Source organism: Oryzias latipes, chromosome 12 (genome assembly GCF_053564925.1).
Source record: "Oryzias latipes strain Hd-rR chromosome 12, Olatipes_Hd-rR_3.1".
In the NCBI taxonomy this organism is placed as follows: Eukaryota; Metazoa; Chordata; class Actinopteri; order Beloniformes; family Adrianichthyidae; genus Oryzias; species Oryzias latipes.
This window is the reverse complement of record NC_136248.1, coordinates 781,720-808,921: the sequence shown is the minus strand read 5'-3', so window position 1 is coordinate 808,921 and position 27,202 is coordinate 781,720. Positions and strand designations below refer to the sequence as shown.

Below are 27,202 nucleotides of genomic sequence, written 5' to 3'. Positions count from 1 at the left end.
CAATCATTGTGTATTTTTTTGGGTTATCAGATTTCTCAAGAAACCAAATAAGATGATCCAGCGTCCTTCATCAGAAAACTGAGTTATCACCTTCACCCATGTCTCCCCTCAAACGCTGATTTTTTTTGGTAAATGTATACTTAACCTCATCCAAGTTTATCTCATTTATTTTGTAGATCAGGGTTTTTTTATGACAGCATTTCTAAAGAAAGCTTGTAAATATCAGATCATCCGTTTTTAGTTTGCATCTTTGTGGGCGAGTAAAGCGGCTCGTAATGCTTCAGCACTTTGGTTTGTGGGAAACCAGCTTTACATTCGCAGCTGTAACTGGGTCTTCCCACTTCAACTATCTCACAGGGTGGTTAGCACGCCTTTAACCCGGATGAGTCCTAAGAGACAAAAACCAAATGTGCTCTTGAAAAAACTTCTTTTCCTAAAGTTTCTCTTTGTTGAATGCTTTTCTAGATAAGAACTAGGTTTGAAAGAGCCAAAGGCCATTGGGTACTTGAGTTTCTATGAACATACTAAATGTTTTTTATGTTCATTCATTGGTTCATTGTGTCCAATCTCGTTAGATGGACCAGATCTAGTCAGTTAACATGAACCGGCTCACTTTTGACAGTTTCTGAGCCCACTTATGGTTTTACATTGACTCTTAACCGACTCAGACTCTGGCTTTCACACTCCAGTGTGCATGTTTTACACTAAACTGATCCAAATGTTAGCTGGGAATGCATGTCTGTTGTTTTAGCTAACGATCACATAGATTATGTACGTTTTACAGCATTTACCAGCAGTCACAGATCCGTGCACAAACAGTCACACACTGCTGCCATGCAAGGCTCTGGGAGCAATCAGGGGTTCAATGTCTTGCCAAATGGCACAAGGAGACAAAGGATGGCAGAGTGAGAGTGAAACCAACAATCTTTTCCTCCATGGAAAAGTGCTGTACCACAGCGGCTTCAGGGTTTAGAAGTCTCTGCTTTTCCTTCTGGGTAAATGTAACTAAATCCATTTGAGCTGAAGTAATCCCCTCCTCTGTTTCCCATACAAGAACTGAATGAGTGAATAGTTTAGAACTAAGAAGAAGCAGGGCAGTTATAAATAAGTACAAAAATAACTGAACGGTTTACAGAAACGATTGCTAGTGATCCCATCCGCCTATTCTCAACCCCACTGTCAGTCCAACACATTTTCTGATCATTCTGAAAGCTGACTAAAGATACTGGTATCAGGATGCCGTATCAGACTACGGCCCAGAATGTCCCACCCAAACCTACTTGGTTCTGATACGGTTTACTTACAGCAAGATCTCCTGAAATGTTGGCGCCGGCTAGAATGCCAGTGGCAGCAGGGAAGAATATGGCAAACACAGAGAAAAATGTCTCGTCGCGAAAGTCCGGACCCATGTTCTCCCACATGATGGAAGCTGCGATGATGAGAACAGACATCAACTAATACATTTGTGCTCAAGCTTTTGTGCAAAAATGATGGGAGGTGCTAGCCTTGGATCATACCGTCATAGCCAAAGAATCCCTTAGCTTGCTTTGATTCGACAGGAATGAAGGATCCAATGAAGTAGTTGACAATCGCTGTGATCAGAACAACGAGCAGGAAAATCTGGGCCTAAAGGGGGGGAAGAACGTCTGTTAATGTTAGTTCATGCATGCAAGACAGTCTGGTGAACTCCTGAAGAATTTGGGACATCTTCTAAGGGAGCACCTGCAGCTGAACCGTTTACCATTACTTAAAATGCTGAGTATTAGGCCAGAAGGCCTGGGTCCCACTGACCCAACTGGGTCCCACTGACCCAACTGTTGATCCAAACCTACAATCTCCTGGTCTTTTGGTTGATCACTGTGCCACTGATTTGTGGCGGGAGATCCCCCCCCCCCCAATTCAAAGTGCACACCATTGTTGTTACTTTCTGGATGTTTTGTTTCCGTCTCCTCTTTGGTGGTTATAGTCCTGCTCCAGAAAGTAGACCCTCATTTCTGGTCTGCAGCAGAGTTTGGGTGAACTCACACACTTGGCAAATGAAGGGACTCTCTAGGGAAGACACTCTGGTGTAAACCAAACCGCTTTGTTTGAAAGCACCCAAAACGTTTTCAAGAACCACCTTCAGCTACGTTCACACACGATGGGGGCGGCCATTTTCAGTCAGTCAATCTACAGACGTGATCGGATTCCTGTAGCACGACTTCAGCATCAGGCACAGACGTTTGGCGGCAGAGCGTTTCAGGCGGTGCAGCAGAAATCCAGACGGATTCACTGAAATATCTGAACCTTGGTGAATATTTACGTCACACCAACCAACAGGAACTCCGCTTTGGTCCATGATGTGTTGAGGATGTAATCAGTGGGTGGAGGAGAATCTGATTGTTGTCCTGAACCGTTTGATGTTTTCCACATTTGTTTGGAGACAATAACAAAAAGGTCAACATTTTGTTCTTATATTCTTCCTCCTCAGACTAATGCGGGACAGCGAGTGGTCACATTAAGCCACAGAGTGAGGAAGGCAGCAGTCATTGAGACGCAGCTACTGCAGTCGATGGTGAAGCTCACCGAACTGGAAAGGTATCTGAATGATGTCATGAAGCATTACTAACACTTTTTGTAGAACTCTGCAAATCAATAAACCTGATCTCTAAACATCATCCGTGTCTTCCATGCATTGTAAACTCACTGGCCACTTTATTAGGTACACCTGTCCCACTATTTGTTAATTCCTAACCAGCCAATCACATGACAGCAACTCAACACATGTAGTCATGTATTCATGGTCCAGACCATCTGCTGCAGGTCAAACCAGCATCAGAATGAGAAAGAAAGGTGATTGAAGTGACTTTGAACGTGGTTGTTGGTTCCAGACGGGCTGGGATTTTCACCCACAACCATCTCTGGGGATTACAATTCACACAGACTCACCAACACTGGACCCTAGAAGATGGACAAACGCTGTCTGGTCTGATGAGTCTCCATTTCTGCTGCCACATTCAGATGGTAGGGTCAGAATTTGGCCTCAACAACATGAAAGCATGGATCCATCCTGCCTTGTACCAACGGTTCAGGCTGGTGGTGGTGGTGTCATGGTGTGGGGATGTTCTCTTAGTACCAGTTGAGTATGGTTCCAACGCCACAGCCTACCTGAGTATTGCTGCTAACCATGTCCATCCCTTCATGACCACAGTGGACCATCTTCTGATGCTACTTCCAGCAGGATAAGGCTCCATGTCAAAGAGCTGGAATCATCTCAGACTGGTTTCTAGAATATGACAATGAGTTCTCTGGACTCAAACGGCTCCACAGTCACCAGAACCCAATAGAGAACCTTTGGGGTGTGGTGGAACGGGAGACCAGCATCATGGATGTCAGAGGGGATCCAACCCGGTACTAGCAAGGTAGACCAGATAAAGTGGCTGTGAGTGTTCATGAGATCTACGGTCAATCCTTCCAGGTAACAGTGAGGCTGAAAATGTCAGTAGCTCCTCCCACACGTGGCAGGATTGTTGGGTTTTTAAACGTATTTTTGTACAAACGTTCAGCGGCGAATTCACTAAGCGTCTAAACAGAGGCAGAGACCACAGATTTGCCACGCGAATTGCGTTCAACGCGAACGCAGCATCACTGCGATGTTTGGGCCAGACGGGGTCATGTTAACTGGCAACGTGTCTGAGAGTAAACAGATTTTACCTTGGCTTCCCATTCCATTCCTGCCAAAGAAATGCCCAGGAGAAGAATGACTGTGAGGGTCCCAATGATCCGAATGTCATTGACCTCATTGGTCATGAGGGCATCAGCACCCTAAAGCAAAAACAAGAGTTTGTTCAGTCCAGTGAAAGTGTTGGCAGAGTGAAAAACGACGAAGAGACACTTACTTTGAGAAGTTCTACAACCGTTTCAGCAAAGCCCACCACATACATGGCAACAGCCACGGCATTAGCGAAGGCAAAGATCAGACCGATCGAACCTCCAAACTCTGGCCCTAAACTCCGGGAAATCAAATAATACGCTCCACCTGGACAAAGAAAAGATAAAAATGGGTTAATGTCACTGGGAAATTGGTTCTTTGGCTGCTGATGAAGCAGCTCTTTGAGAATAATATGACCTTTAACCTTTTTTACCTTGATTTGTTTAATTGGAGAAATTCTTAAACTTTCTTGTTCCTAAGAATATTTCTAATGTTGAAGCTACATCAAAAGGTTACAATTATAAACCATTTTAGACCATATTTTCTCATTTTTCTCCTGTAACTAGCTCTTTTCTGAGAAAATCTTCAGGATGTTTGAAAACAGATCTAATGAATTTATGTAGGGAGGTGGACAGCAAAACAAATATTAAAAAAATGATGGCTTGATAATTTTTACCCTAGGAACATGGAACCAGCATTGTTGCGTGTCTGAATTTTTGTTATGGGACTTTTATTATAAAACGTTGTATAAATAGACATCAGAGAGACTTAAATTTCTTCCAGGAAGAGAACAGCTGATCCAGCAGTTGGTGTCAATGATCAAGTCTGACATTTTGCCGCATACATCAGCAAATGTCCAAGCTTTTATACTCGTATTCTTTACCATTATGTTTAGAATGTGCTGATAGTGTGTCTGCACATTTAAATTAACATTTACATTAACCATTGTCGACGGAGAGAATTGCTAAAACATGTCGGGTGTCTCCTCCTTCAACAGAGTCCTCATGAATCTGTGCCAACAGTCGATGTTAATGGATGTAAAGTTTCAGCTCCTTTCAAACACCAATGCTCTGCTGGAGACCTAGGCATCGCCATTCTGGAGACGGGTTTCATGCGTACCTCCTCGAACAAATCCATTGGTGGCGATGGCTGAAGTGGAGAGACCGGTGATGGTGGTGACCACGGTAGCCATGAGGATGATCAGACAGGCGAAAGCTGAAAATCAAACACACGATATCAATACAAATATAGAAACACACAGCAGTTGTTGAAGAAGAAGTCTGTAACATTCAAGTGTCTCATCAGTTTTCTGACTGCCTCGAGAAAACGGAGTGGAACAGCCGCTAAGGCTTAGTAAACGGCGTCACCGTGTCACACTGAACTGAGACTTCGTGGTCAAACGTGAACGTTAGACGGCGAGTGTTCTGCACCAGATTGTCAGTAAATTTACAGAACTATGCTAAAGTTATAGGCAGGTGTGAGAAATGTTGAACCTTTTTAGAAGGTTTCAGTCTTTTATATTCATCAGTAGATAGAATGCAGTGAACGAAGAAAAGAGAATTTTCAAAACTTCTTCATACGAGACGATTTTGATTGATCAAACTAAACTCCGCCCTTTTATGCACTCATTTTCTCTCCGATTCTTTTACTAAACTGTCTTCAGTTGTTTAGTTTTTAATAATTAGTAGCAGAGAGTCAACAGAGTTAAGGGTCATTACTTCAGCCTTAAGATCGGCTGTAAACGGCTTTGTTTATTTTAGCAAAAGTACATCCATTCATACAATTAGGTTTAAGTATTTGTCAGATTCTTCAAGTTCTCTCTCTTAAAAAGAAGAGGTTGGTAAAGATCACTAGAAGTTCACTTTAACGGAGGCAGACAGGATGTTAAAAAGAATCAGGAATTCCCCATTGTTAAAGAATTGATGTGTGAAAATGTCCCACTGAGCGACAGGGCTGTCTGCAGCAGGTTGCAATGCAGCTGCTATTCTGGTCCATTCTCCCATGCAGATCTCCTCAAGGGCTGTGATGGTTTCAGGGCATCAAGGACTTTCCAAGGGCTCTCTGTTGGATTGAGGTCTGGAGATTGGCTAGAACACCCCAGAACCTTCAAGTGCTTTTTACTCCGTTGTTGCCCAGACGATATGTTTGACATCATTGTCTGCTGGAAGATCCAGACACGTTTCATTCCCAATGCTGTCAACGATGGGAAACCTTCGCTCATTGTTTAATCTTACATTGTCCTATTCATCCTTTTCCTAATATGGACTGTAAGTCCCAAAGCATGATGTGTCCACCCCCATGCTTCACAGTGGGAATGTAGTTCTTTTGATGCAACTCAGCATTATTTTCCTTCCAAACACGGCCAGTGGCGTTTCTACCAGAGACTTCCATTTTGGTCTCTTCTGACCACATGACCTTCTCCCAGTCCGGTCTCTGGAGAACTTTAGACCGGCCTGGACCTGGGCTGTTACCATAGTAACCTGCGTTCCTGTGGTCCCAGCTCTGTTCAGTTCACGGACCAGTTCCCCCGTGTAGTTCTGGGCCGTTTCCTCATGGTTTTCACGGCCATCTGAACCCAGCAGGTGAGACCTGGCGTGAGTCCCAGGTGGAGGGAGATCGTCGGTGATCTTGTGTTTCTTCCATTTTCTAATCATTTCTGCAACTCTTGATCTCTTCTGCTGCCGTTCATCTCAGTCTAGTTCAGGTCTACAGCCTTGTCCCTGGTGTCTTTTGACAGCTCTTTGGTCTGTTTAAGGGTGTGGACAGGTGTCTTTATACAGGTAACCAGTTCAAACAGGTGACATCAATACAGGTAACCAGTGGAGGACAAAGGAGCTTCTAACAGAAGAAACAGATCTGTGAAGGAAAATCTTGTGGTTTGTTGGAGATAAATAATTATCTTCTGTCCAATTATTTTAAAAAATCTATTTAAAAAAAGAAAAGATTTTGGACTCGACATCATGTCTGTAACAGTTAAAGTATGGTGAATATAATAAACCCTTTCATCTTTGTAAGTGCCATAAGAATCAGTGTCTAATTCATGTTTGTCACATGGCGCATATGTGAGCACCGAGTGCTTGTAAGAATTATACTGTTAGTTCTACGTTTAGCAGTTTAATAATAATAATAATAATTGATGCTTTATTCATCCCTCAATGGGGAAATTCTTCTCCGCATTTGACCCATCCCCTGGGGGAGCGGTGAGCTGCAGCCTAACCGCGCTCTGGAGGCAGTAGCGTTAAGGGTCTTGCCTAAGGGCCCTCACTGGGTGATGTTAATTGCTCACCATTGATATGGTAATTGACCAAGTACTATTGTTTATCCCCCTCCGGGAATCGAACCCTGGATTCCTGCATTGTAGCTTCTCACCTTACCAACCGAGCATAAACACATGGTGTAATAAACATTCTTCATAAGTATTTTAAAAAGTGCCAAAATATAAGCTTGTTATGCTTCTAATACAGTTTCTGCCTCATAAATAATATTTCATATTTTAAGATCATGTTAAAATCAAATGAAGGTCAAATTTATCTTAAGGCTCACACCAGCTGATTAGCTGCTGGTGACAGATCAGCAGTCATGACGGCGCATCGAGAAAATGATTCCGTGTTGACAGAGAGGAAATGGACATTAGACCCAATCACTGAAACGTAGGGTGAATTACTAAATACAGACTTAAAAAGCACTTCAAAACCTTATAAAGGGCTAAAGGCCAATAATCCCAAATACTTCTAAAGTTGAATTTTAACTGCTCACTTCAAAAATGGTAAAAAGAAGAAGAAAGGACGATGAGTTTTGATGGACAATGACTATCAAGGACTTTCATTAGTGAAAGACAGAAAAAGGTTCATTTCACAGACGGAACAGACTCCCAGTTTCAAGACATGGAATATTTTAAACCTACTTACCAATCCCAGCTTGACCTACAATCCAGGTCATGCGAATGAAGAGCATTACCCCCCAAATGTTTAACATGCAGCGCACCTGCAAAAACAAGCAGGTATTATTCAATACACATCAATGTGCAGACGATGCAGGTCACTGCAACATGTATGTGGAGCTACACGTCACAGAGAATAGGTTTAAGAACACGGTTAGCACAACACGTCCATGTTAAGGAATCATCCAAAACATGCAATCCAGAGAGCACACACATGCATGAACACACATGAACACACATACACATGCATGAACACACATGAACACACACACACATGCATGAACACACATGAACACACACACACATGCATGCATGAACACACACACACACACACACACACACACCCACCTTTGAATGAACACACACATGAACACACACACACATGAACACACACACTTTTGAATGAACACACACAAACATGCATAAAAACACACACATGAACACACATACACATGAACGCATTAACACACACACACACACACCCACCTTTGAATGAACACACACATGAACACACACACACATGAACACACACACTTTTGAATGAACACACACACATGCATAAAAACACACACATGAACACACACACACATGAACGCATTAACACACACACATCCACGCATAAACACACACACACATGCATGCATAAACACACACACACATGAACGCATTAACACACACACACACACCCACTTTTGAATGAACACACACACACACATGCACGCATAAACACACACACACATGCACGCATAAACACACACACACATGAACACACACACTTTTGAATGAACACACACACATGCATAAAAACACACACATGAACACACACACACACATGAACGCATTAACACACACACATCCACGCATAAACACACACACACATGCATGCATAAACACACACACACACACCCACTTTTGAATGAACACACACACACACATGAACACACATGCACGCATAAACACACACACACATGCACGCATAAACACACACACACATGAACACACACACTTTTGAATGAACACACACACATGCATAAAAACACACACATGAACACACACACACACATGAACGCATTAACACACACACATCCACGCATAAACACACACACACATGCATGCATAAACACACACACACACACCCACTTTTGAATGAACACACACACACACATGAACACACATGCACGCATAAACACACACACACATGCACGCATAAACACACACACACATGCACGCATAAACACACACACACATGAACACACACACTTTTGAATGAACACACACACATGCATAAAAACACACACATGAACGCATTAACACACACACACACACACACTTTTGAATGAACACACACACACACATGCACGCATAAACACACACACACATGCACGCATAAACACACACACACATGAACACACACACTTTTGAATGAACACACACACATGCATAAAAACACACACATGAACACACACACACATGAACGCATTAACACACACACATCCACGCATAAACACACACACACATGCATGCATAAACACACACACACACACCCACTTTTGAATGAACACACACACACACATGAACACACATGCACGCATAAACACACACACACATGCACGCATAAACACACACACACATGAACACACACACTTTTGAATGAACACACACACATGCATAAAAACACACACATTAGTTTTTTCCCAATGTAGATGGCAGATTCTTGCGTTGCGCTCTAATCTAACCTGGTTGCGCTTTTGCCTACCCCCCCCCCCTTCATGAAGGTTTTTTGGAAGCCAACACCATAAAAGTTCAGAGGCTTTTCTGGAGGTAATAAAGGAGCAGCTGGGTGTTGGTTTGTATCTCGGACACAGACATAACCGCCATCCGGCTGTAGGCCCGTCATTGAGCTTTACAGAGGCTGCAGTTCAGATGAACAAACCTGAAATGCCTCAACCATGTGAGCTGCTTCCAAGTCCTTCTCTGGCCTGAGTGTCAAATAGTTTCTCCTCATCCTAATGAGGTGACGACTTTTAGCCTGGATGCTAACAGAAGGTTTTTTTTCAATGTCTGGGATTTAGAAATAAAGAATGAGAATGAATGTGTGCAACATTCTGGCTTTGCAAACACAACCATTGTGTATTTACTGTGATTGTGTGTATGGGCCGCCGTGTCCCTCCACGTTTACCTGAGGTTGTGCGTTGTCTATCAGATTAGTGACTTATTCTCATCCGGAGCTCATCTTTATCCCACTGAAACCTCTTCTTAGGATTCAACGCTTTTCCTTTGATTCAAATAACGTATTGTAGAGCTCACATCATTAGGAGTTACTAAATAGATCAGACTATCCTAACACAGAAGAAAAATCCACACCACTAGGCTGACTCACCAGAACCCCTTTAATCCAGCCGAACTTGACCACTCCTTTAGGTTCAGCTGCTTCTTTAGCCGCAGCCTCCTCAGCCGGCGTCAGCTCGTCGCCGTTGGCAAAACCATCCTCAAACGGCTCCTACAAAGAGACAGGAAGGGTCCAATCAGCCGTGAAACTCATTCTGCCCATCGTAAACTGGTCCGTCTGGTAAACCAGCCCTGCGATGCTGGATCATCCAGTCCCAGCATGAGCCTCCAAACATTTCTGAAACAACCATCAGAAAAATCCAACTTCTGCTATTTTCACTTCAATCTGAATAGATTTTTAAAGAGGGGTTGTAAGCAAAGCGCAAATTTTCGCTCCGATCGTCGTTTGATCGCTTTTCAAAGTCGTTTTTAACAATGATGTCGTTTTAGACCAAACCCAAAAACGTCTTTTTAAGACAGTTTCAGCAGGAGTTCATCAGAAATTCACCTCTGAGTTGTGGGCGGGACTGTTGGTGCAAGGTTAAGCCTGCGCTCATTTCCCATCATCACTTTGTTTACACTCTCTCCTGCTAGCTTACAGCCCCTCACACCCCCAAGTTAACGGTGCAACAAAAACAGCAGCAACATCAGATCTGTCCATCCGTCCAGTTTAGATCCAGATTCCAGCTCAGACCAGGAAAAAGAAGACTGTCATGGATCTGTTTGTCTGCATCAGAAAGGGGCGGAGCTGGGAGACTTTGACCCCGCTAATTGTAGTTTCTACGCAATAACTACAATAACTACTACAATAACTATGCAATTTAAAACTTAGTTTTCTTTAAACATGTCCTCCATCATGAGAAAAATCTGAAGAAACTGGAGCTTTTTGGTAAGGCACATCAGCTCTATGTTGGTAGACTGAAAAATGAAGCATCCAACCAAAAGAACACTGTCCCTGCTGTGAAACATGGAGGAGGCTCAGTTCTGTTTGGGGCTGCTTTGCTGCATCTGGAACAGGGTGTCTGGAAGTTGTGAAGGTCGAATGAAATCTCCAGATGATCAAGGCATTCTGGGTAGAAATGTCCCTCAAGGCAATAAGCAGCAGAAAACTTTCATTGATTTGGTCTTGGTTGGGTAGTTAAGATCAAGTTGATGGAAAACGCATCCTGAATTTTACAAAAACAGTCAAATAGCTGCTTTTCTCAGGTGAGAGGTTTACGTAACGGAACTCTGTGCAGTGAAATTACATTTGGTGACATTTCTGTTTCTGACAGCACAAAGAGGGAAAGTTAAAGAGAGGACAATGAATGGAGTTCAAATGGTAAATGGCGTGTACGGCGCCTCTACCGTCCTCAAAGGCCCAAAGCGCTTTACCGTCACACACTGATGGCGGCTCCGCTGCCCAATACTGCCATCAAGGTGGGGTTGCCCAAGTGTCTTGCCCAAGGACACTTCTACATATGGATGGGCAAGGCGGGACTTGAACCTTCCGATCAAGGGTCGACCGCTGCAGCACAGCCACCCGTTAGTTTAGGATATGATCAATGATTTTTTGACATATCAGCTATTGAAGAATTCTAGTGTTAATAACCTTCTGTGCATAAAGCTAAACATAAAAAAGATTCAGACTTTGAAGATGATGTAGTGAGGCTGATGACAATCTAGTAAAATGAGATGAAACAGTGAAACATCTATAAGGAGTGACTATAAAACGCATTTCATGCTGCGATAAAAGCCCTCCCCGAGTGCCCCCCCTGCCCTTCAGCAGCAGGAGCAGCAATGAAGAGACAAATAAAGACTGTAACACAGATTTAACCATCTGGGTCCACCTAAGAGGAAGCAAAGGTAGGCCCTCTGCTGCCAAAAATGGTAAATGGCGTATACTTATATAGCGCCTTTCTTCCTACAAGGACAAAGCGCTTTACAGTCACACACACATTCACTCACACATTCACACACTGGTGGCGGCTCCGCTGCCAAACACAGGCGCCCGCCTACCACCAGAGGCAAGGTGGGGATCAGTGTCTTGCCCAAGGACACTTCGACTCATGAGCGTGCAAGGCGGGAATCGAACCTGCAATATTACGATCATGGGTTGACCGCCCTACCGCTGCACCACGGCCACTAAGGTTAGTCTAGATCAGTGTTTTTCAACCAGTGTGCCGTGAGAGATGGACCTCAGTCACTGATCTAAAAACATTTCCCATCTCCAGGATTTCAGCTCTGTGTTCATCCAAACATCCTGATAAAACACTGAGTAGTTAGGAATATGAAAGATTATAAAAGACTTTTTTCTTTGTGTTTATTTGATTCTATTAAAGACACTTTGATCAGAATGACGGTACCGCGATTTAGCCGTAGCTTCAGCTCTGTTTTGGGAAAAGTCCCGCCCCTTTAACTGTCTCCACCAATCATTCTTGGAGGCTTAATTTCATGTCATCAGTCTGACCAATCAGAAGTGGTTAAAGTCTTCACTTCCTTGTTCTGATTCTGCTCATAAAGTCTCTCAGTTCCAACAGAAATACCAGCTAAAGCTCGTCTTTAGCGGTGTAGCTTTCCACAGAATCCGGTGTCAGACCGTGAAACAAGTGGACAATACAATGAAGATCAGAGAAGAGAGTCTGTCTGCCATCACTACATCTCCCAGGATGCATTGGGTTAAAGTGACAGTGTCTCAGCGCACAATGAGTCTTCCCTGTAAAACGTCTTGAAACCACAACGAACACATCAGACAGTTTTTAAATCTTTTAACGTATCTTTTATTCCATCGTTCAGAAAAAACAGCTGCAGCTTCCAGCTTTTTCTGCCACAATTATCACAAAAATGTATGTGAGATCATGGAGGGACTGCAGATCAGTACAGACTATAGAGTTTCTCCTCTTTTTTTTTTGGATGCTGGTGTGCCGCGGGATTTTTGTCAAGGTTAAAGTGTGCCGTGGCTCAGGAAAGGTGGAAAAACACTGATATACAGGACTGAGCAAGAAGTCAACCCAAACTCTGCTAAGAAAATCCTTTAGAAATCCGGTTTTTATTTTGAGTGGACAGAATCAGGACCTCCATTTGTCACTGTCACCAGATAAACAGTCCAAGCGTCACGGCGTGTTGGTGGTGAGATCTCTATTGTCCAATGAAAATGCTGTTTTTGGCGTTTTGAACACGTTATTGTGGCATTTTACTCAGAATGGGCATTTCTGAGTTTTTCTTTATTCCATACATTGTGAATCAGGAGCAGATGAAAAGAAGCACTCTGGGAAAAAGATCGTATTTGTAACGTAATACGCTGTGCGGGGCTAAAGTCTCCATGCTCCGCCCCTTTCTGATGCAGACCAATAGATCCAGGACCGTCTCTGTTTTCCTGGTCTGAGCTGGAATCTGGATCAGAACTGGACGGATGGACGGATCTGATGTTGCTGCTGTTGTTGTAGCACCGCTAACGTTAGCTTGGGGTGTGAGAGGCTGTAAGCTAGCAGGAGAAGAGAGAGTAAACAAAGGGATGAGGGGAGTGAGTGAGTCAGAAGTCCCGCCCAGTAAACTAGAAAACAAGCGTTTTTTGAGTTTGGTCAGAAATAGCATAATTAAAATAAAAAGAGCAGTAGACCAATAGATCAGCAGAGGGTTGGAGTTTAAAGATAGAAACTAACCTGTGAGCACAAACATTTTTCAAGGACGACCGTGTGTTGTTGGACACTACTACTGTGCTGCGTTTCTAGGTCATGACCTTTGATTAGCAGTGATGTGTGAAAGCCCTCAGGGGCAGTTGAAGAGCACAGAACATGTTGTTCACAGTAACAGTCATCTTTGATGCACGACAGAAAAGACAATTTTCTGCAAAAGCATGTGTGGCTTCAATGCAGGAATTCTGACGAAATGAGAGCATGTACTCGTACATTTAAATGTAACTTTTCTGTAAAAAAAATGTAAAAGTAATAAAAACATCAGAAAAGATGGATATGAATGTAATTAGGATGGAAATAGGGGGATTTTTTCAGTGTCAGAGTTATGTTATGTTCAAACCGGGCATGTGCGGCGCGTTCAAGAATGCAGTACATGTTGGTTTGAAACACGCTTCTAGCATATGGAGTTCACTCAGCTTTGTAGCTACATGATACTAGTGTATGTACATGTACAGACATGCAGGTACATACATGTACCTGCATGTACCTGCATGTCTGTTCATGTGCCTACATGTCTGTACATGTACATGCATGTACCAGGGCTCGACATAGCCATTTGTCCGCTGGCCCGGTCCTGTTTTTCGAGCAGTGCGGACCACAAGACTTTACTTTTCACTTGTCCGCTTGGGCCACTAAAATATCTAACGGTTTATATATTCTTCACCTTTTTCAATAAAGTAAATTTTGCGAAAACGTGTAGATTTACCTCGTCTTCATAATTTAGTTTTTCTGCTAGTCCTGTGTTCAGACTTCAAGGGTTTCTATGGGAAACCTTTGATCACTTCTCCTTCTCTCCCGCCTGCGCGCGCACGGCTGTCACTGCCGAGCACCACGCGGCACGCGCTCACTACTTTTTTTTTTCAAACTTTACTGAATGTAACAATTCAATACAAAACAATGTTAAACAGCAACAACAAAGGCATAAGCCAGTGGGTTATTATTACATTTGATTATAAATCCGACACCGTCACTGAAGAGACTGAAGCATGTCAGAGATGTGGAAGACATGGCAGGAATAGATAGGAATATGTTGGATGGAGTAGTGGGTATAATTAGTAGTATGGACAGCAAGATATTTAATGAATGCATTGAAGATGAAACTGTATGCACTAAGCTTTAAGCTGAATGTCAAAGAATCAAAGGCAACTCCAAATACCTGAATCTCAGACTCAAATGCAGTAGAATGTTAAACTACTTAATTTTGTTTTTCTTTACAACACTGTGAGCAGTAAGTATTTCTAGTTAGCTGAATGATCTCAGTTAGACCTGCACAATATGAGGAAAACTCGCGATATGCGATATCAGAGATTAAAATTGCGATAACGATATAATTTGCGGTATATAAACAAACAGCAAAATAACCAAATAACCATTCCCAGTTTAAAAATTATACTCCAAATGACCCACGTTGACATAGGTTACAAACATCTAACATAACAGGGCTCCATCTGATTGGTCAACAATGTGAAGGCGTCCATCCGATTGGTCAAATGCATTAAGGGATTTATTTGATTCGTTAAAACAATCTAATGGCAGCTTGAACCATCTAACACATTTAAGGTTTATGATTTATTGCGATATTTGCCGTTAGAAGCACCATGAAAACTTCTGAACTAGTGTTACCTACTACACTGCAGTGCTCTCTTCAAAACATCTGAAACAGACTAGAGCAGATTTAAGTTTGATATGGTCTATTTTCAGTCAGTGAAAAGTGTAGAAATAAGTGTCACCAGAATGCACCAAATTGTACCATATTAAAATTTTCCGGGGGGGCATGCCCCCAGACCCCCCTAAAGTTGCAAGCACCTGCGGAGCGGCGGGTCCCGCTATGCGCGGTGTCGGGCCAGTAACTTTCAGGCAGGGCCAGTAAGTTTCAAAAACTACTGGCCCTGTGGGCCAGTGCAAATTTCTGGGCTATGTCAACCCCTGCTGTACATGTACAGGCATGCAGGTATATACATGTACCTGCATGTACCTGCATGTCTGTACATGTGCCTGCATGTCTGTGCATGTGCCTGCATGTACATGCATGTGCCTGCATGTACATGCATGTCTGTACATGTACATGTATGTACCTGCATGTCTGTACATGTACATGCATGTACCTGCATGTACCTGCAGGTACCTCAAGAGACGCCATCCATACGTCACCACTGAACCGGAGTCAAAGTTTACCTGCTTTAACTTCCAAGCGTGTTCTGTACGTTTTTGTAAGTAGAGCCCACAGACAGACGTAAAACTGATGACAAAACGTTCTCAGGAGTTTTTAATGTGTGAGAGCTGTTGAGCCCGGCAGCCTTAAGGCCCGTACACACCGGGACGAATATTCGCCAGGCGTTATTCGCCAGCGTTTTTCGCCACGTCTTTTGTGTTCACACCCAGGCGATTTTCGCTGACGATGAGTGGAGCGAACATGCAATTTCATTCCCTGACATTAGATGGCGCTTAATGTAAACAGAAATACTCCTGTACACAAAGTGGCGCTGCGCAACTTTAGGCTTCTTAAAGTCGCTTTTCACTCAGAAGAAGAGAGCAAGTATTTACGCGCTTGTCAGAATCATACAAAGAAAACATGAATATTTCAAGCACCAGTAGCTCCAACTGGTGCTTGGTTCGGGGATATTTTAGAATGTCCGTCATTATTGCTTCGCGGCAGTGTAGACGCTACTTGGCGTCTATCTTCTTCGCTGGTATGTGTGCTCAGCAAGGCAGTTTTGTGTTTGAGCGCCCCCAAGTTGTGTTTTACTGTAACTTCAGAAGCTCCAGACACGTGAGCAAAAGCGCCATTCTCATTGGTCGAGTAGATTTCGACGCGACGCGTCGAAAAAAAAAAACGAACCCGAGGCGTTTTTTTTTTTTGACGCTTTAACGCGTGGCGTTTTTTCGCGTCGGTGTGCACACTCTCATTGGTGCCCTTTGTTTAGTCACGAGGCGTTAAACGTCAGCGAAAATCGCCGGCGAAATTCGTCCCGGTGTGAACAGGCCTTTAAACGCCCATAAGCGTCCATTCTCATAGACTTTTCGTGGTAAGCAGTCGCTCAAAAGCGCGTTTCTGAGCCCGGTGTGAACGCAGCATTAGAGGCTTCTGTGTTTGAGCCACATTATCCCATTAATTATGTCTACGTGATTTATCAAACAGTTTAGCAGGAGGCGGAAGAAAGCTGCCAAGACAGCAAAGGTGGCCGACATTTAGGAACTTAAAGGCATTTTTGTTTGGTCCTTCATCTCTGAACCGAGGAAGAAGCTGCAGCGTTCAATAAAACAAAGCTTTGGTGTTCTTTGAGTGTTAACACATTTTTCCAGAGGACCCACTCTGACAGCATCCTGTTCCACTGAACAGCAGGACAGTCATAAACATATCAAATAAATCATAAAAAGGCTCATATGTTGGAGCCGATCCAGAGGACGGCAAGAGCAGGAAATGAAAGAAATTCTGAACAAGTGGTGGAAACAGATCAAAGTTCTGCTTATAAAGTTGAAGGAAATCAAAGTTAATATGCCAGATTGGACCGCTTAAATAAAAAATTAGTTGATTTAATTTCCTTTCCATTAAGGTTGATTTTGTATTTAAAACACTGTTTTCATGTTATTTTTTCCCAGAATGACTGAGCATTCTTGCCTTTAACATCACTTTAAACCCCAAATGTGAAATGATGAATACACATGCATTCATGTCCAAGCTCTAATGAGCTAAGTTCCTCCGGTGAAAACGATGACGGGGTCTACGACGTTCTCCACAAACCTCAGCTGTGAGAGCCAGAAGGCAAAAGAAAGCGTCAGGAAATCAACCTACAAGACTTTTCTTTACGTGGTGAGCGCTGATGCACAGAGGACTTAAAGATTTTATTATTTTATTGCTGAAACAATTAGTTTTTTCCCATAACTATCAGATATAAAGCCAAGTAATCTTTGAAATACATGGTCCTTGTTTATTGTGGAAGGGCTATTTCTTTATTTTTACAATGTTTTCAGGCTGTAAAGCCCCTCTACACCCTTCATACACTATTCTTAGACACATTTTCACACTTTCCTTTTTTCTTTACCATTTTAAAGTTCAAACTTTCTTAGGAAAAGAGGTAAATAAGTCCAGCAGAATGGAATAAAAACCAAAGACCTGCTGGCATTCAAAGGTTCCTGTGGATTTGAACTGAACACAGACTGTTCTGTAAAGGAGACACGGCAGGGAGACTGCTAAAAATAAAACAAAGTATTAACCAGAAACGGTAGGTATTATGGGATCTCACTGACTGGATGAGGATGTCTGTCCATCATTTCTACTGAAACTTATTCTGCATGAAGCGCCTTAAAGAGGAAACACGACAAACTGCAAACCCCAACAGAGCAGCAGCTGAGAGATGGATGGTAGTTCAGGACAGAATCCATCAGGACCTATGAAGGGATTCTGGATCTGCTCTGTATTAAAAACTAAACTTTGATTCTTTTTTTTTACTTTAAATTTCCATTAAATTAAGCATTTTAAACACCAACTTTTTCATGTAACTTGCTGTAAAATTTTGTTTCAAATAAAAGATTTGTGCTTTCCACTTTGTAAGTTCATGATCTTTAACTCCTTAATGTTGATACTGACAGCTGCATTCAATGCAATGTGGTTAAGGTGTGTGTACCAAACCTTTGTGCTGGTGCACCCAAGAAGAAAAGCTAGGTGCACCCAGTGCAGAAATGTATTCTAGGGACCCGCCTTTAAAAAAAATATCCCAGCATTCAACTTTTTCTTGTTCCAGCCGACTGAAAGTCCCAGAGTGGGGTTCTCTACCTGCTGAGGCCTGCCTGCACATGCGCACACACACACACACACACAAGCGCACACACAAGCGCACACACAAGCGCACACACAAGCGCACACACACACACACACACACACACAGCTTTCTGAGATTTGAATCAAATGACTATTGGAGCCTGGCATGAGGGTAAAAGGCTCGACGAGTGAGGACCGACAACAGAGAGGAGCCTTGTTGTTCAGCAAAGTTGGAGAATGTGGGAGGAGTCTAGGATTTGGAGTTCAAGCAAGAACCTTTGCTCCGCAGTATTGACAAACACTACAGCCCCCCCCCAACCTTTATCTGGATATAAATGACATATATTCATAATATCAACCCAAGTCTGTTATAGTAGGAACCAGGTAGAAAGAAAACTTACAGCCTCCAACTGTCTGTAGATTACATCAAGCCACAACCAAAACTATGATCCAGTATCAGATGTTTGGAATATATGTTATAATTCCAATAAAGCCATTTAGAAAGACCTTTCACATGCAGCTGGGAAAAGGATTGGTTATTTCTTCTAAAGACGTAAACATAACCCTGACCCAGACATCATTGCAGACGCTGCAGTTCAAACAGCACACGCGTGTTGGCCTTGTTGGTCTTCCTGTCTGCATGTTGTCGTTCTCACCACCACGTCTTAAAGACTCCACGGCTTGCACATCTGGGAACATGTGAAGATGTTTACATAAACAATAAATAAATACACGGCTTTCTACTTTCTGATAGGATCAAAATGACCCCGAAACACCTGGTACCATTTAATCAAGGAACCAGTTTGGCAGACATGAGGTCCATCATGTGCCGGGACAAAAACCTCTTTGTCCACATGTGCCTGTTTCAAGGTGAAGCCGTTTTAGAGGAAATGAGAGGCAGAGCCCAACAGGTCATCAGCAGGTATGAGATTTCTGAGCAAACAAATGTCTGTTTGACAACGTGCTGTACCAGATGAATAGAAAAAAACAAGGCTAGAATAGTCCATACAGATTTGGTCCAGAAACAGAGAGAACATGAAGACTTTAAAGAGCATGAAAAGCTGCTTGTATCCGACGTTGTTGGCAGAACTGCTGTTAGAATGCCGCCAACTTTGTTTTAAGGAGAAGATAAAAAAAACAGAACACCAACGTAAAATGAAAAACCATGGAGGCAGCACAAAGGGATGTGGCACTACAGACAAGCAACTGTACTTTGCATTACATACATGATCATTTTGGCAGAATACAGAGGTTTCTACAAAGATTTCAGATGATAATTCTCACCCTTACATGTTGATCATGAAGGAATTAGCAACCTGGAAACGTGTGTGCAGTGTTGACGTTTGCTCACTTCCTGTGCTGTCCCAGTTCTTTCCTGCAGATTAATCAATGAATTAATTTACATTCCTCCGATCCAACCAGACCGATCTGTCTGAGGAGAGTTGTTCATCTAATTGACCTACACATTATAAAATCGTCTCAGAATGAAATAAATCGATTATATTAATATTGGTGCATTAGGTTTATGTCCCCATAAGGTAAAACCGACCAATCACAGCAACAACACACATGTGATGTCATCAATGTCCATCATTCCAGTCCAAAGTGTGGACAGACTGTGAATAAAGTCATGTGACCATCCAGAGTCTAGAATGTTCTAAGAATGTTCCCTTTGGATTCTCTGGATGTGGAAAAACAACAGTGGAGAACTTTAGGAAACTAACATGTGAATGGATTTGACATTCATTCTAGTTTACTTGTTGGTTTGGACACAGATTTCATTAACTTGATGATCTGGAAGAAATCCAAGAATCTGGAAAACTGTTCAGTAGCAGGAATTTCTGTCTGGAAGTTTGGATGAAGAGGATCTGGATCCACTTTAGGGCAGAGGATCGGATCCACTTTAGGACAGAGGATCTGGATCCACTTTAGGACAGAGAAATTATGAAATGAATAAAATCATCATTAAAATGAATCAAAACAGCCCTTAGAGGATTGCATATCTCCAGTGGGAGCCACACAGAGAGGTGAGCCCTGCCTCATTACCCCAGCCTTTCACAGGAATCAACGCTAACAAAATCTGGAATTGATGCTTCATGGTTTGAGGAACCAGAATTCAAACGGATCTCCTTTGAATTCCTGCTGGTTTGTTTTATCGGAGGACCTTTTTTTCAAATATTTGAGCATTTCTTTGAACAGTTGGACCGTTTCCCACAGAGGACTTGAAGGGGACAGTAATGTTTAGTAATTATTTAATGAACCAATGTGGCTTCAAAGCTGCATGTGTGAAATGCTGCAAAACTCCTTTTAATCCACGTTTGCTGCTCAGTACATTTTCTAGGGAACATGAAACAGAGCCGTTTGTCTCCCAGTTCCGTTGACCTTGGCGTTTTTCTCCAGTGATCTTTGTTTTTCTAGTAGTATCACGGCTACAGCCATGTGTTAAAGGGAAAAGGCAGGCCGCTGCGTCTAACTGAGGGGGGGGCATGGTAAAAAAAGAAAACAGGATGTCGTCTCTCAACAAGGTGGTCCGCAGCTGAAATGGAGCATATTCTGGAAGCAAGAATGTGACCTAAAAACTGGAAGTCTGACTTTTGAGAGAATGAAGAATTTTCATAATATTTGACCCCAAAGGAGTGGATTATGTGGTTGTTGGGATTACGCCCCTCTGGACTTAAGAACACCACTGTTGACCTTTAAGACCTGAGAAACGGAGTGGAAACTGTTGTACGTTTTTATTTGTTCATAACGTCCCTAAAGAAAACATTCCTCATTTGAATGATGAAGCTAACCAGGGAGGCTAATGACTGTACATGTTCAGGTCTCCAGAGGAACCCAGTTACTGCGCTATTCGTGACATCACCCTCTGCGTGACGCATGTAAACTTGGAAGAAGAGAGCAGAGTCAAAACGCTCTCACAAAGCTCAAAGGCTGTTGCTCAACAGCTCGCGTGCACGTTTGTGAGCTGCTCTGAGCCCATGTTACTACAGCTGAGACAAAAGAATTCTTTCTCCTGCAGCTCCAGAGGTCTTTTCCTTCCTGTTTCTGTTTACAGTCTGCTCACAACCAGAGACTGAAACACAACGGCAGGCAGAAGTAACGCCACCCGACATCCTCCAGGTTCATCCTAACCCGCCGTCTTTAGAACCCGGACCCGTGTCAAACTATCCAGGAAGTACTTTGCGTGTTGGAACCGTCAGAACTCAAAGTCTCAGGTAACACAGTAGACATGTTTCGGGCAGCGTGGTGCTGCTGTAGGTGAATGAAGGCTGATCGGGTCGGTCATTTACACTCTGAGATGTGAAACCGACTGCAGACGCTCAGCTGTGACACGTGCCGCCGCATGATGAGGAAGAACAGTATAAACCGAGCTTCAGAAAGAGGGTTTAAAATAGAAAAGTCGATGGTTTCAGAGCTACAAAACAATGATTTCAACACGCATCTGTGCATGGTCATGTTAGACCCGCCATTGCTAATCAATACAGAGCTGAAAGCTGCTGCTGGACAGACCATTCTCACTGAAGTACTGCCCAATTCCATCAAAGATATCAAGTAAGTACGTCTGAGGCCCGACACGGTTGTCCTGTCCGCTGGTTCAGAAAGGAACATCTCCGTCCATAAGGTGTCCATCCTCTGTGCTCTGACCTGCACATTGATTACTGACTACATCTGCTGACACCAATCGATCAGAACAGTGGAATTTCCGTTGCACATTTCACTTAGTAACTGGTGGTGACTGAATAAAAACCCACCATAGTCAGTTTGACCTTCAAACCAGCACAGCTACAAAGTGGTTTAGCTCATTAGCCGTGACTCTCTGCAGATATTCTATGGTGATGACACCATGCTCTCATCAACCACGTCTTCTTCCTCTCAACTCTGAGGAAGGAACTTTTCATCACATAGCACTTCATTTTTAAACACTGTGAAAGCTACTCTCCAGAATGAAGGTCAAGGATAGCATTTTCCTTTTTATTGGTGGCAGGGAGAAACACGAAACCATGTTTACGTGTTGCACTTCTAATAAAAACGCACCAAACACGCCGACTTTGCACCTCCTCCACTCCAGCATTTGGCCTGCGAGGCTTCAGGGAGAAATATCAGCACAACACTCGATGTTTGCAGTCCAAACCCTTTCACTGATTCTCTCTTCTGCCGTGTTCCAAATGAGCCACAAAATCCAGCCAATCACAGCCATGGACACCAAGGCCGATTGTGGAAACTGTTTTGTTTGCAAGTATTTTAGAGTATTAAGTGAAAAATAATCATTTTAACACAACTTTCTCAAGTGTTATGCTCCAACTGTCTTGTGGCATCCAAGCGGCGTCGGCTCTTCCCAGAATTCACCAGGCCCGTGTGTGAGCCGGGCTTGGTGAGCCCAAGCCCGGCTCACACACGGGCCTGGACCGTCCTGAGACGGTTAGCCTGCTGTGTTTGGAATAGTGGCACCAACAGAACAACAGTCCCTGAGCGGCTACAGCAGGAGCTACACACAGGTGCACGTTGTAACACATAGAAAACAACTCAAAGAAGAGTGTAGGAAACGTGTTGAACAACTGGAAGGACGGCTCTGTCACCACAGTCCTGGCTGTTGGCCGCCTCATTAAAATGACTGAAGGCTGATGACGCCTTCCTCACTAAAAGAGTTGTTTCTGTCTGACGCCTGGAAATGCAGAACATGTGTAAGGTTCCAAAGAACCCCTCAGGTTCCCAAAGAACCCCTCGGGTTCCAAAGAACCCCTCAGGTTCTAAAGAACCCCTCAGGTTCCCAAGAACCCCTCAGGTTCCCAAGAACCCCTCAGGTTCCAAAGAACCCCTCAGGTTCCCAAAGAACCCCTCAGGTTCCCAAAGAACCCCTCAGGTTCCAAAGAACCCCTCGGGTTCCAAAGAACCCCTCGGGTTCCAAAGAACCCCTCAGGTTCCCAAAGAACCCCTCGGGTTCCAAAGACCCCCTCGGGTTCCAAAGACCCCTCAGGTTCCAAAGAACCCCTCAGGTTCCCAAAGAACCCCTCAGGTTCCCAAAGAACCCCTCAGGTTCCCAAAGAACCCCTCAGGTTCCCAAAGAACCGTTTAGAATAAATCTGCAGCTCTGCACACCAGAGGAGAGAATCACTGAACCCTGAGAGTCTAGAGAACAATTCTCAAGAATTCTTCTCCCGCGTCTGCAGACAAACAGAGCCCGGTGGTTCGACACCCGGACCAGACCAGTTTACAGGTTGAACCCGCTTCCACGATGATAAGTTTCTGGTTCATGAAGGACTGATGACGTCACTCGCCTAACCTGCAGGTGGTCCCGCGGGGCAGGCACACCGCCCTTCCCGCACACCTGCACTGGCGGGACCGTCACCGTTCTCGAAGAACCGACATTTAGCATCTGCGTCCCGCCCCTGCAGAACTCTCGGCGTCCGTGGGACCCCCGGTCCCGGTCTTACCTTGTCCAGCTCGTCGTGCAGCTCCGACAGCGTCGGTCTGACCAGCTTCTCCCCGAGCGGCGCCGCCGACTGCCGGTAGAAGTCGATGTTGGGGACGGCGTCGATGGTGTTGTGGCCGAAGGTCCGCAGGTAGTAGGTGTTGGTGTGGGTGTCGTAGTGGTAGTGGTGCGGGCCCCCGGTGGAGGAGTGCAGGCTGCTCTCGCTCATCACGGTGTCCCCGTTCTGGAGCCCCTCGGCGGGAGCAGCCTCCGGGGAGGCCGCGCTCCCCGGATCCGCGAAGTTCACCACTCGGAATCGGCCTTTAGCCTCCTCTGCCGCGGCCTCCGAGCCGGCAGCGGGCGCGGCGGCGGAGCCCTCGGAGCTGGGGGAGCGCTCCTCGGAGGCGCCCGCAGCCTCCGCCACGAGGTCCACCTGGAAGCGGCTCTGGCTGGGCGTCGGACCCAGCGGCCTCTGCCCCGCATCCGGAGCAAGAGACGCGCCTTCGGGGACGGCGGCGTCTGCCGGGGCGGAGGGCGCTGGAGGCGGCGTCGACATGCTGTAGGCACACCGGGCCTGACAAACTCACGGGACCGAGCTCGCGGAGACCCCAAACGTTGGTCTGAACGGAGGCAGCACGCGGCTTTTCCCGCGGAGACAGCTGCGGAGAGCGCGGGGGGATGGAAGACGGTTCGTTAGCTTCCTCGGTACGTTTGTCGCGGGATTTAATCCAGTGTTTCTGTAAATCTCGCGCTGGAGGCAGGACGCTCCGCCTCGAGTCCTCCGGTGGAAAGATGCTCCTGCCGACCTTGCCGCGGCTCCTCCTTGACTCCCCTGCAGTCCCTCGCTGCTATTATACTCACTGAGGAGGTTGGACTCCTGCAGAACGAGATATCGCGAGATGTCAGGATTCGGGTTCTCTTCTGTGATCCACGTATCGCGATAAGACAGCATGCGTGCGTGTGTACGTAAACACACCGAAGACACACAGGACGTCACGCTGAGTCTGCGGGACCTGCGTGTCCTGCGTGTCCTGCGTGTCCTTCATCTTTCAGGACCGCCGCCCGATGCTGACTCTTTCACATCAGGGGCGGATCCAGCAGTCTGGGGGCCCCAGGCAGCATGGGGGCCTCTGCAGCGGTTGTATTAATCTGTAGGTTAAAATGTGGAGTAACTTATTTGTTCACTAGACAGCATTGATGTCAAGAATCCAAATGTGTTGAAGCATTTAAAATCTGAAATCACACTTAAATATTACATATATGTATTTTATACACATCATTTTAACATGGAAAAATACATAGAATTTAGTAAATGTGATCATTTGTGAACAAAAACACGTGAATAAAGAACTTCACAGTTACCTGCTCATATAGAGCATCTTCAATAACAATAACTTTAAAGTTACCATCTTCTGCCCCCCTTTGCCTTTTGTCTCCCTTTCTGTCCTTTTTCTCACTCTTGACTTTCTTTTTCTTCTTTTGGGGTTTATCTGTTCTTCTTTCTCCTCTTTTGTCTTCCAGCACTTTTGGAAGTTTGGTAACAAACGTCTTTTCTTTTGGCCTTTTCCTCTTTTTACAGCTGCTCAGGTAACGACGCTTCATTCAACCATTTTTATAAAATCGGGGTTGCCAGATATGGTTTTCCAGCCCGGAATTCATCTAAGAACCACCAGACCAAACAATAAACCAGCCAAAATATGAATCAGGGATTATTTAGCCATATTAGCAGTGATTGATTATCTATTTCTTGTTACTTCCTTTGAAGTCCAACCTGAACAACTTTTAGTGATATTACATCCCTCCTTTTAGCAGACAGTCAGACCAAAACCAGGGGTAGCTAGCTAGCAACCCCAAATTAAAGAAAACGTTCATTGTACAAAATGTTCTTCCATGTCATCCCTTTCCATTTGACATTTAATGTATTTGATGTTTATGTCGTTTATTTTGTGTTAAAATGTGACATAAACTGCACTGAAAAGACGTATGAAGTAGCGCTGTCTCAAATGAGAGGGCGCTCGTGAGCTCGTATTTGTTCCTCCTTTGCTACTAATAAAGTTTATGTAACCCTTGTTCTATCCTAGGCACTTTAATGTTGGGAGTTGGGTCATCTAGACCCACTAGACAGTGCTGTGAACCTTTTTTCTTCAATGATTTGTGATCTTCACTGGTGTCCATGGATTACATGAAATCTTTCCACCTTTATCCACCTTTGTCATGGTAGGGAGAACACCTCAATGGAAGGGGGGGGGGTCATCTAAGATAGCACAGGGTTATTAAGAGCATAATAACCCTGTATAACCCATAGTGCCTTCGCCATTTTGTCTACTGGATCTACAATTCCAAAATTTCCCAGAAGTCTCTGTGAAAAACCAGTGTGTATTGATGCTCACCAGATTGGTGGATATAGAACACAATTTTAGCAAAGAAATGTAGTTCAATATTTTTTTTAATAAACTATCAGTGTTTTCATTTTCAGAAGACAGTGGATTCATCAATAGTTGTCATAACATACTGACACATATTGATTAGATTTTCACTTTGTGAAATCAATGACATCATATTCACTGTTTTAAAGAAAGGTCTGAATTCCTTTTAAATGCAGGGTACAACACATTCCCCACTATGAAGTTTTTTAGTAGCTGGGGAGTAGGGCAGGAATTGGACTGACTGCAAAAAATAGACTTCTGGAAAGATAGGGCTGTGAGCAGCACGCTTTACACTTAAAGTTTCCCTCAACAAGCAGAACATTTGTTTCTGAGTGTCATTGGGCATGCTAGGGTATAAGCTGCAGGTGGAGTTTGCCTCTTCCTTCATGAGTCTGTCAGATCCCATTTATTGTGAAGACGGGGATCTAACAATGAGGACAATTCTGGAAGCAGTGAATAAACTGGCTAAAAGAATTCACTTTGAGGAAATTTAAAAGAAAATTTAGTGACTAAGATGGAGGAGCAGGTGGAGCTAAGAGGAGATTCTGAAAATACAAAGAAAAAGGAGATGCCAGAAAAGCATCTAAAGCAAATTCAAGAAGAACTGAAAATCACAAAAGAAAAATGGAAAGCACAGGAAGACTTGGAACCTGCATTGGAAGGGACTGAAGAAAAAAGAAACAGACATCAGAGGAACAGTTATCACCAAACTGAATATGTAGGAGGTGGTGGATACGTGCACCGCACGAAAGAGAGAACCACGCCGCACCAGACCAGTTCATCCAGTTAGTGAAGAGACCATGTAGAGACGTGGTCTGGACAGTTCCAGCATGAGCTAAGCAGAACATCTGATCCAAGAGGACCAGAAAGCCAGGAAGCTGCTGTGGACGCAGGTGAAGAAGGCGCAGGAGCAGAACCAGATGGCGTTCTATCCATTCTACAGATGACAGTTCTACAGACGACATTCTACAGAG

General features: G+C 44.1%; 1 protein-coding gene across 2 annotated transcripts in view; it reads right to left on the bottom strand.

Annotated features, from left to right (window-relative positions):
* The window catches only part of slc12a2 (solute carrier family 12 member 2), a 66,909-nt gene extending 42,245 nt beyond the window's left edge, over positions 1 to 24,664 (bottom strand). For both annotated transcript variants that reach the window (XM_023961198.2, XM_023961199.2), the window contains exons 1-8: positions 23,825 to 24,664; positions 10,012 to 10,131; positions 7,600 to 7,675; positions 4,811 to 4,906; positions 3,879 to 4,018; positions 3,694 to 3,804; positions 1,518 to 1,626; positions 1,305 to 1,429 (exon numbers count right to left, since the gene is read on the bottom strand). In XM_023961198.2, the coding sequence (XP_023816966.1) occupies positions 1,305 to 1,429; positions 1,518 to 1,626; positions 3,694 to 3,804; positions 3,879 to 4,018; positions 4,811 to 4,906; positions 7,600 to 7,675; positions 10,012 to 10,131; positions 23,825 to 24,358 (1,311 nt within the window). In that variant the 5' untranslated portion in view covers positions 24,359 to 24,664. The remainder of the gene's footprint in view (positions 1 to 1,304; positions 1,430 to 1,517; positions 1,627 to 3,693; positions 3,805 to 3,878; positions 4,019 to 4,810; positions 4,907 to 7,599; positions 7,676 to 10,011; positions 10,132 to 23,824) is intronic.
* Between the last annotated feature and the right edge of the window lie 2,538 nt (positions 24,665 to 27,202).